At 36.8% G+C, this 11567-nt stretch overlaps 1 protein-coding gene across 1 annotated transcript in view; it reads left to right on the forward strand.

The window, feature by feature from the left end:
- LOC139725595 (uncharacterized) overlaps positions 1–4138 on the forward strand; it is a 31025-nt gene extending 26887 nt beyond the window's left edge. Inside the window, exons 9-10 of the mRNA XM_071636685.1 lie at positions 193–284; positions 2724–4138. Coding sequence (XP_071492786.1) covers positions 193–284; positions 2724–2884 — 253 coding nt within the window. The 3' untranslated portion in view covers positions 2885–4138. The remainder of the gene's footprint in view (positions 1–192; positions 285–2723) is intronic.
- Positions 4139–11567: the final 7429 nt, after the last annotated feature.

Genomic DNA, 11567 nt, shown 5'->3' on the forward strand with positions numbered 1-11567 from the left:
GATATGCACTAAGTTCAAAGATTTTGCAATGCCTAGGTATTTGCAGTTAGTTTGGGAACATCTGCACCAATGAATTAAAAAATTACTTCCAGATAATCATTGTATGTTTCCTGGAGTACAATTGTACATGCAGTCATACCTCTTCTTTCAGTATGCATAGTTTGTGACAATGGCATTGCTTTTATTCGACAGGGTTTACAAGAACACGCCCAACGTCCATGAAATAGGAAACACCATCGATGGGGCAACCATCACCTTGACAAAGCTGAACTTTCCAGATACAGGTGAGATATTTGTGCAACTTATCATGAGTTATTAAGTCTACTTCTGTATCAGGCATGGTTGATTAACCTCCCTGTGTTCAAAAAGTGCTAAAAATGGTCTTCATATGCTCTTTGTCTATCGTCCATCTTGCATAATCCATGTGGCCATTGTCTGTTGTCCATCATGGGTCGCTGACAAAGATGAAAATGCTTTTATGTGTCCATCTTCAGGTTTTGTGCTATTTCAGAGACCTTTCTGGTTAGAGGCTAGTAATTGTTCGTTAGGCTGCATCAAAAGGCAATTACAGTTTTAATACTGTATACGCTGAATATTTCGCGAGGTTTTTATTGTCCCCGCCGAACGAGTTCGAGCAGGGGACTATGAAACGGGCTCCGTACGTGTGTGTGTCCGTGTGTCCGTCCGTCCGTCTGTCTGTCCGTCCGTCCGTCTGTCTGTGCGTCCGTGTGTGATCAAAATGTTCAATTTGCTACTTCTCTGTCATTTATGAGCCAATTTTGATTCTGTTTGCTTTATATGATAGCACTACATGGGAGCTTTGAAACTTCTACACAGAATTTCAGTTGTGACCTTTGACCTTGACCTTTGACCTATATTGTACGGGCTCCGTACGTGTGTGTGTCCGTGTGTCCGTCCGTCCGTCTGTCTGTCCGTCCGTCCGTCTGTCTGTTTGTGCGTCCGTGTGTGATCAAAATGTTCAATTTGCTACTTCTCTGTCATTTATGAGCCAATTTTGATTCTGTTTGCTTTATATGATAGCACTACATGGGAGCTTTGAAACTTCTACACAGAATTTCAGTTGTGACCTTTGACCTTTGACCTTTGACCTATATTGTACATTTTGCTTCAAAATGCTACTCCTTCGCCATTTCTAACCCGATTTCGATTCCGTTTGCTTTATGTGATGGCACTAGGTGAGGGCTTCAAAACTTCTACACAGAATTTTGACCTTTGACTTCTTTGACCTTTGACCTTGATTTTTGACCTATATTGTACATTGGCTACAAAATGCTACTCCTTCGCCATTTCTAACCCGATTTCGATTCCGTTTGCTTTATGTGATGGCACTAGGTGAGGGCTTCAAAACTTGTACACAGAATTTTGACCTTTGACTTCTTTGACCTTTGACCTTGATTTTTGACCTGCATTGTACATTTTGCTACAAAATGCTACTCCTTTGCCATTTCTAACCCAATTTCATTTCCATTTGCTTTATGTGATGGCACTACAGTCTGTAGGTGAGGGCTTCAAAACTTCTACACAGAATTTTGACCCTTGACTTCTTTGACCTTTGACCTTGATTTTTGACCTATATTGTACATTAGCTACAAAATGCTCCTCCTTTGCCATTTCTAACCCGATTTCGATTCCATTTTCTTTGTGATAACACTAGGTGAGGGCTTCAAAACTTCTACACAGAATTTTGACCTTTGACTTCTTTGACCTTTGACCTTGATTTTTGACCTATATTGTACATTGGCTACAAAATGCTACTCCTTCGCCATTCCTAACCCGATTTCGATTCTGTTTGCTTTTTGTGATGGCACTAGGTGAGGGCTTCAAAACTTCTACACAGAATTTTGACCTTTGACTTCTTTGACCTTTGACCTTGATTTTTGACCTATATTGTACATTGGCTACAAAATGCTACTCCTTTGCCATTTCTAACCCGATTTCGATTCCGTTTGCTTTTTGTGATGGCACTAGGTGAGGGCTTCAAAACTTCTACACAGAATTTTGACCTTTGACTTCTTTGACCTTTGACCTTGATTTTTTACCGATATTGTACATTTTGCTACTAAATGCTACTTCCGGCGGGGACATATTTTACGCACCGCGTAATTTCTACTTTTCCTTGTTTTCGTGAATTTTGCGAGTCAGGTGCTATTCGCGAAATTAAAGATGCGCGAAAATATTGACTCTGATCCCGATGTGAATGTGACGTACACATGTACGCCTGTACGTTCAGTACAGGACTCCACGATCGCAAATGTAACCATTCGCGAAATCGTCGGGAATTCCCGATTCGCGAAAATTTAGACTCGCGAAATATATGGCGTATACAGTAGTTGACAACAAGGGGTACCACAGGGTAATTGCAACAAGGTCAAATCTATCTTGAAATTCGGATGAGTGTAAGGCCCCAGTGGGCCATTGCTTTTTTACACTACCTATTTCTAATGCTTGCCATTTGTCTGGTTTCTCATACAAACATTAGAGACAAGAAAAAAAAAAAGAAGTGTGCATGTTTTCTAGCCATCTTCAAAAATGTGGAAATGTGTGCCAATATAAAACATTCACAATAGCAATGATTGAAATGTGTACTGGCATGCATTTTGTTGGTTTTGTTCACCATTAAGAATTAAGAAATTAACTTGATCTGACTGAGCTAAACGTTGTATAATTGAAAAAAAAAAAATGTTTCTCTATCTCCTTGGCAGTGGTGTGGAATCCATGGTCAGATAAGGCCAAGCAGATGAGTGACTTTGGCGATGACGAGTACACCAAGATGATCTGCGTAGAAGCCGGACACGTGTCGCGCCCGGTCGTCCTCCAACCCGGAGAGGCGTTTTCGGCCACCCAAATTGTTGCCATATCGTAATAGGAAAAACACAAGAACAACAACAAAAACCTTGGAACATCAGGAGCTGAAAACAACAACAAAAACATGGAGGACAAAGAGCATCAGACTGCCAAAAGAATGAGGATGTTACCATGGTAACTGGGTATATTCAGGGCTCATTAGAGCCATCTGCCTTCAAGTGATAAGACATAGAAAGCAGCTAGAGCCTAGAAGTTACGGTATGTAGGTATTGTGCATTTAGCACTGTCACACTGCCCATAGCAGTAAGCAACATTTATTAATTAGATATATAATGCATATCAAAATGTGATTCAAATGCATCATATGTTTTGCTGTCTTTCTCACTTGATGGTGGAATATCAAAAGTAGCATTTATTTCTACACAATTATCCAACTCAAATGTCGATGCAGACAAATTGATTTCGCTACTTCCAAAGAGAGGGTAAGATAGCTAGAGGCCAGACAAGGCTTGGACATTTTCATCTAGCTTCTGAATTTTGTTGTCATCTTTCACACTGGCAGAGTTAAGGAACAGAGCTTAATTACTGGACACCAGAGATGCCAAGTTCAAAAAAAATTTATGAATGAGACTTTCATGACTGGGTATCTCGGCGCTTGTGCGAGGGAGCGAAGCGACCGAGTAGGGGGAAGGGTGGAGTCCCCCCTCCCACGGTAGGGACCTTTTTCAATTTTTAGCTCTTAATGGTGAGATCTGGTGCATACTTGAGTGACTATTTTTTACTTATTTTGAAAGACGAAAGGGAAATATACCTTCAATTGCAACTATCAGTATCACTTCAATCCTCTGAGCTCTAGCTATGTCCTGATGCGTGAGAAAAATGGGTACCATACGTGAGATCGTGAGACGGACCCTAGATTCGTGAGTCTCACGCAGAATGCGTGAGACTTGGTAGCTCTGGGACACTGTCACAGGCCATCTGTTATGACCATTGCTTGTAATCAGCATTGAATCATACTAAGAGCTGACATTTGAAAACCGGTAAAACAACTCAAGCCAAAGTCTTAAAATAAGCCTGAAAACAACAACAACAACAACAACAACAATGCAATTAAGTAAGAGTGGATAATCTTGTAATTATCTTATCATGATATTATCAGTTTGCAAATTTATTGATATTGTGCAGTATGATTTTTTATGGTGAATCAAGACAGTATTAAAGGGAAATCTGTTTGAAAAGAAGAGGAAAAACCCCCAAACAATTCGATCATGCATGCACAAAAACATAAACCTGCTTTAGCAGCTTCAGTGGACAATTAGAAAACTAAATCTATTATTTGTAGACGAACTTTGCAATATAAATATTCCGAGTGCTTTCAACATGTTTGAGATTCTTTCACCAGAGAGCAAAATAAGGAAGAGGGAAAGAGGTGGATGAAAAAGAACTAAAATTCTCACTGCTCTAATCTATCAAGTAAGTTGTTGAATAAGAGATGCCTTATACTCACAGATTAGGGTGCAGATATAACTTGCAGGTAAATTCAATTTTAGTGACTGGTAAACCCTTTTCATCATTTAAGCCATTACTGTCTAAATGACTGCAAGGGAATAATTAAACCCATCAGGCAACATACGTGAAGGAAGGTAATGAATACAGATGTACATGTTCACACATGACCAACATTTTCTGACATTTTTGGTATGGACACTCACACAGGACATATACCCATCGGATGTAAATATAAATGCCATCTGCATCTTCTGCTCCCAGACTTGGGAGCTTTAAAGTTGATGAATCAAAGTGGTGTTAGCTAAACTGAACTACACCCAAATCTATGTTGGAATTTGGTACATGGAGTGTTGTCCTGGACAATTAGCCTGGCTTCAAGGGTGTTGTGTAATGTGGGCTGCTTCATTGCACACATACTGCATATGCCTTGTCAGTTGTCATATCCATTGGTATTGAGAGGAGACTATTCTCCAGGTCAGTACATAGCAGGAGGCTGGACTTACCAGAGGAGATAGTTTTCTTCCAGGGCTGACATATAATGAATTTATTAGGGAGGGGTTGGGTGGGGGTGGGACAATCCACAGGCTTACTAGTGAGACTACATACACAATTTATGAGTATCTGAGTATCTACAAGTTTTGAAATTCAAAGATATGTAACTCTTATTCAGTCATGCAGCTTTGGCCACTGCTTTGTACCTGTGTATGCTGCATGTGATTCATGCTACTGTACAAAGCAAATGACTTTCCACTCTTAAAACTCTGAAAACTATGTCACTGAAAATTGGACATCTTTATAAGAAAGTTATAGAAATAATGATAAGAGAAATAGTTTTGCAACTGATTGACAAATTGCCCTGCATCAACGTAAATAAGCACTGTTAATTGATCAGTGTTTTAGTAGTAGCCATGAGAAAAAAAATATGATGCCTGTCCGGTGATCTGGAGGTCGTGGGTTTGAATCCCGCTTAAGTATGTACGCCCATGATTTTTTATCATGGCTACTACTAAAACACTGATCAATTCAGTGCTTATTTACGTCTATGCAGGGCAATTTGTCAATCAGGTGCAATGAAAGCATCTAGACGGAAGAATTTCATGAATTTGAAGAAATATCTTTGGAGTGGATTCCCTCTAGCTGGTGAGAACGAAAATCTACATTCTGTAGTTGATCAGAAAAACCCCCCCACTGAAATACATTGCTATGATTACACTCACTGATCATGCTTCCGCTTATCCATCTTAGTGTGGCCTTATGCAATATACAGTTTTATCGACCAGATTGCCTGCATATATATTATGCCTGTACATTGTGATTTATTTCAAGTCGACTTGACAACACTGAATAGACATGATTATTATCTTTTTCTCTGGGTTTACTGTGTAATGTACTTGACTTTCATTCTTTTTTTTTTTTAAGTTCTAAAGCATGGTATATCCAATGAATTTACTATTGCTTTTATCTTCTTCCTATAATATATGCCATAATGTCCTACTGAGCAATGAAGAAAACTTATCAATATCCTGAAATAAATGTGATACAGTCTATATGTCGAAGATTCTATGTGAGAGACAAAGTATTTGGGAAAAAAGTGCTTTTGATGTCTTGTGATGTGCATTGTAATTTCTTTAAAGTAAAATCTTTTATTTCTAAAATAACCATATTAAGAATATTATTGGGAAGAATCTCTCTGAAAATTCAAATGTTGTGTATGAATGGTGAACTTAGGAAACTTTTTGCAGCATTTTTATGGCTGGGCAATTGTCATTTTGCATGATATTGGAAGAAGATGAGAAATGGTTTTGTCCTCTCGAAAATTAAATGCTTGGGCATGCACATGCATGCTTAGGTAGACCACATACACACACAGAGAGACTAAATTCAAGGGAGATACATCTCTACCCTTGATTTATGAATTGTCTTGTTTTCATGCTGCCTTCTGGAAAAACTTCCTCATCTCCAACTGCCCAAATAGGAAAAAAGATATCAAAATCAAAATCAAGATGACAAAATCAAATAGTTCTCTTGCCAGAGCCATTTCTCGTGAAAAGAATAAATGATGTAAATTAATGTTGTGAACATCATGCACATTAATTAATGAAACTTTTGCAGGATCAAAACATAAGACTGAGGTAATGACAGTAGGCTGAAAGATGTGATTACCACATTTTCTTTACAGAATTATACAAAGATAATATATTTCTATCTACATAGAGAGGTGTATATGAAAATTCTTGATGTAGCTGTGTATGCTACAGTATATTGAAATAAAACTATATGATATTGTGCAAGATGAGTCTGCTGCATAAAGATGTACTTTCAGCATGCATGAGAAAATTCTTGTTTAAACTCAAATTACAGTATTTTAGAACAGTTTCTCAAACATCATCAGAGTCACTACTACAATTTGCCTGAAGGCAATTTGGTAAAGCGTGCAATGATTCTGTTTCATTTGTTTATGTTGTTGATTTTATCCAGGGTGCCACCTTAAGCCATTCCACGTCAACTGAACTGAAAATCTGAAATTGATTTGCTGAAAGAGTTCACTTTTCATTTGAAATCAGAATTTTATTTTATATAGTAGCTACATGAAAACAGTTCAAACTCAATAGTTCTATTCCTTTTCTACTTTTCACCTCTTATTGATGAAGGGAGGTGCTGATGTTTATATCTTAAAGTGTCCATGAGACATAAATCATGGGAGACGATTTTTTTTAAAAAATGTTAATGAGTTGGACTTATGCAGTTTCAACGTGTTTCAGCTACATCATGCAGGAATCTTTTTGTAGTGGCTTTTTATGAATGCATGTGATATTGGACAGTGAAAGAGACAGAATTGATGCTTCCCACAAAAGAGTCAAGGTTTTATGTCTGACGCATCATTTGAGAACCGCATTCAGTCTTGCAACGAACTGCAAAGTGTGGCAGCTTGATATGAGGGCTAACTGTAACAAAATATGATCTGTTACCTTGGTAAGATAAACATTTCACTTTGAGGAGCCTTCATGTGATTTCCAGATCAATAATCACATGGTATTCCAGTGTCTTTTGATCTGTATAGCAAAGGCTTACTCTCAAAATTCCACATCATTGATTTGGTTTTTGTGCTTCCCATACAATTTGATTTTCATCAAACTGGCTGCACTCTTTTTTAGGGGCATATTGTTTGTATGTAGGCCATCTCATGATAACACAGACATAATTATACCTCACAGAAAATGTTATAACTTCTGATTTTCTGGCATTTCCTCTCACATGCTCAGTCAGTGTCTCTAGACAAAGTAATGCATTTACATCACATAATATTCCTGTCTGATAGTGATTTGAGGCCCACTTTTTTTTTCATGGTATCTAAAGATGGAATAAAGGGGAAGGTTTAAGATTTAATAGAAGATTTGCAGTAACAGGAGCAGTTGTAACAAGATACCATTATTTTCTTAAACCAGGCAAAACATTTTTTTTACTTTAGTCTTTTATCCTTGTCCAGTTCCATTTTCACATGATTTTCTGATTTATGTATGCATTTTAACTTTTGAGATTTTTATGTCCTATTGTTGGAGGCCTGCATATAGAAAGGTGCATATAGGCAAAATATCTTTCACTGTGTAATAGAATGTTGAAGAATGTGCCTTTGAACTAGGAAAATGGTGCCCATAGTTTCGATAGGAAATTTGCATTTCTTTTGCATATTTTTCCTGTGAAGGAATGTTTGATGTCAAAAAAAAAAGAGAAAAGAATTAGGAGCTATAGAAATATCATGTGGCTCACAAGACCAATGTATTTTTCAGTGAAAATTTGAATTACTGTTCTTCAAGACACCACCCAATGATATATACAGGTCACTCCCATTACAACAGGGTTATAACAAAGTAAAATGAAGGTCCCAAAGTTATCACTATTAAAGTCTGTGGTGCAAAATTCCCTTCAGTTACGACAAAGTTCAATGTAACGAAAGAAAACTGCCGGTCCCGAGAACTTCGTTATAAGTGGAGTCATCTTTTCCTCAAAAGTGACTATTTGTATTGTATATTGTAATGTCGTTGCATTTGTTATGTGTAATCACACATATATTCAGTGCTACAGCATTGAGCAATAAAACGTAATGATTGTATTTTCTTACAGACAAACATACACACACACACACACACACACACACACACACACGGTATGTATCTATGTATGACATATTTTGTGTTGTGTGTCTACTGTAGTTATTGTAAGATCCAAATGAAGCATATGTGTAGTATGTCTGTTTCACACATTCTGTGGCCCTATATCAAGTAAGGCAGTCAGCTTGCATTGTCGTCTTTCGGTGTTCATTGTAAATGAAGTCAAGATGTTACACATACGTCGCTTTTATGAATTTTAGAAAATGTATGATGGCATGCTAATGCCATATATATATATTATATGCCCAATAATTTCAAGCATTGTAATGCTGTAATGTGAAGTTATATTTTGAGTGTGTATCTGCATATTTCCTTTTCTAAGATTGGCAATAAAATTGGAATTGAATTGGAATTGTCAGGGTGTATTTCTTTTCACCTCAGTTCTGCACCTTTTGGAACATGACGTTTATGGTTCTGTTTCGCTTCATCTAATCCATATTGCTCCTCCATATGTAGAGAGGGCTAAATAAAGTCAGAATCATATTCCCAGACTGTTTGAAGCGATGTATTCTCATGGAAACTAGAACAGATTACATACATCACCTGTGAGCAGTAGAAACACTGTATAAAGACGAAGAATGTTCGCATGCATTTTGATTTTGTGAATTTTGCGAGAACCAAGATTCCGGAAAGCAAAATGCGAGCGAAAGTTCGTGTCTACACTATACAGGCTTTCAAGCGGGATAATGTAAAAAAGTAGGAATAAAGTAGGAACAGAATCTCTAAAAAAGTAGGAAAAAGTAGGAAATGAGAGGGAAAAAGTAGGACATTTGAGAAAAAAAGTAGGAATAAATCAGGACATGTGCAGGCAATTTGGAGTAGTTTTCGTCGAGACTCACCAGAACCCTTGATGGTACATGTAAATCTTAATTTGTACTCACAACCCTGCTGCCTCAGCCTCACTTTTGCTCCTGGGAGAGCCTGAAAAATACAACAAACGCAGACATTCCTTAAAACAATGTCAGGAAACAAAGAGAAATGCATGTTCAATCATAGGCAGTATGAATCTTGATCACTTACTTTAATACTTGCATAGAAAAAGACATCATTCTGTGATTGACATGAACACCTACCATTGTGACCCTGCATCGCAACACCAACAAAAGTCGCTAGACATGGATTTTTAGTTAAGAGAAGATTCTAAAAGAGCAAACTTTAAGCTTAAAAATGATGTATAACTCGATATAACTGGACTCTCCTAACCTATCCTAATACTGGAATGAAGCACACACTCTGGAAAATGTGAACTGAGTAAAGGGGCTCTGAAGTATAGCGTCTATTCAAGCGCTTAATCTTTATTAAGCAGTGCTAGCTCTGCAATGAATGGAACAAATAACAGGATGTTAACCGATGGAGCAGCAACAATGAAGAGATTAACAGATTAAGCTTTGCATACTTTATTAACACATTCTGTAGATGATCAATGCCAACTTTCAGAGTAGTAGTATCATCCTTCCTAAAGTTATTGGAGTTGAAAGTTAAAATATGGACAGTTTTTTTTTTAAGAAATGAAAAGAGGACTCTATGAAAAACACCTAATCACACTATTCTACCAAAAGAATGTTCCGAAAAAGATTGCTAAAAACACAATTTCCTTTTCGTTTTAAGATCCCAAACTTTAGTATAATATAGAAGAAGACTTGCTCTTTCAGAAAATAAGAAAAACTCAAGATTGGCTGGGTTGGCCCATATCACCTATTTTCAGTCCTAACACAAAATCAGTGTGTAAGACTTATTGTTGGTTTTGTGTTGCACGGTCACATAATCTTATCATCCCACAAAACATGTCATAAACATTCCATGATGTGTAAGTTATACGCTAATGCCAAAGGTATGTTGTACACTTCCATAATTAAAAGATGACATCTTTTATCTACAGTTATTTGAATGTTTTGAAGTTGTGAAGACATGTGCTTCATTTCAAAATGTGGAAAAGAGTGGAAATAAGGATATTTGACACAATCAATAATAAAAAGATGACAATTTTATCTCCATTCATTTAAAGTTGTGAAGATATGTTTCACTTCAAAGTGTGAAGAAGACTGGAAATAAGGATGTTTGACAAAGCTATTCAAGTAATGCTCAAGACCACTATGCTTTCAAGTTCCAGCTGAATGACCATGAGATAAGCAATAGATTAATTTTCCAAGAGACCTTCAATTTCAAATCCATGTAAGCACATAACATGTGTTCAAACATTTTAAAATAACAGAATTTAAACTACTTTGATATGTAGCAGTCAGTATTAGTCTCTGAGAGCATGTGTTATCACAATTTCTGGCAAGACATGCATGAAGAATGGATTGTCTCATGACAGTGAGGCCTTACGAAGTGAAATTATACCTACCAATGCATTAACATCTTTATTTTGCAAATCCTGGCCCACTACAAATCTACACACTCAAATACTGTGAGTTCATGGCACAGTGTCCACCACTGAATTTCCAGAGATATAGATTATCTTGGTATTATCATATGATATAGATGGAAGCATATTAAAGACAAGCTCAATTTGAAACACTTTAACCAATAGTACACAAAACATCCAAAGAGAGAGAGAAAAAAAATCAAATACTTTACTTTTCAGTATCAATCAGGGAAATGTAGTATTGTCACATGTAGAGTAACAGAAGACTAAATATAACCAAATGACTCCACTTCACAAAAGTGAGGAGCATATATGCACATCTGCTTTTTGTTTCTTATTGTCTGTAGTCTTACTGACTTTATAGGTAGCAAAAATGACTATTTTTGATAATTTTATGTATATAACGAATATAAATCAGTTTTCATTTCTTTGGTGTTCTGTATAGATTCCATGTATTCTTGAATGAACTTACATTTGTTAATCTAGAAAGAATGGTGGAAACTTATCATATTCCGTACTTTCCAATGACTTCTTACTGTTTGCAATTTCTGCCAAATTCACCGCAGATAGTTAATAATTCTTTACATTCAACTTCTTTTCAGCTCATCATGACCCTTTTTGTTGAATATACATACAGCTGTTTGATCTTTTTAGGAAGTTTCTCCATTTTGCAATATCATTCCAGGCACTTTTAA

The sequence above is a fragment of the Diadema antillarum genome, unplaced genomic scaffold, assembly GCF_040938485.1.
Source record: "Diadema antillarum isolate AM-2024a unplaced genomic scaffold, OU_Dant_1.0 seq00000050_RagTag, whole genome shotgun sequence".
Lineage (NCBI taxonomy): Eukaryota > Metazoa > Echinodermata > Echinoidea > Diadematoida > Diadematidae > Diadema > Diadema antillarum.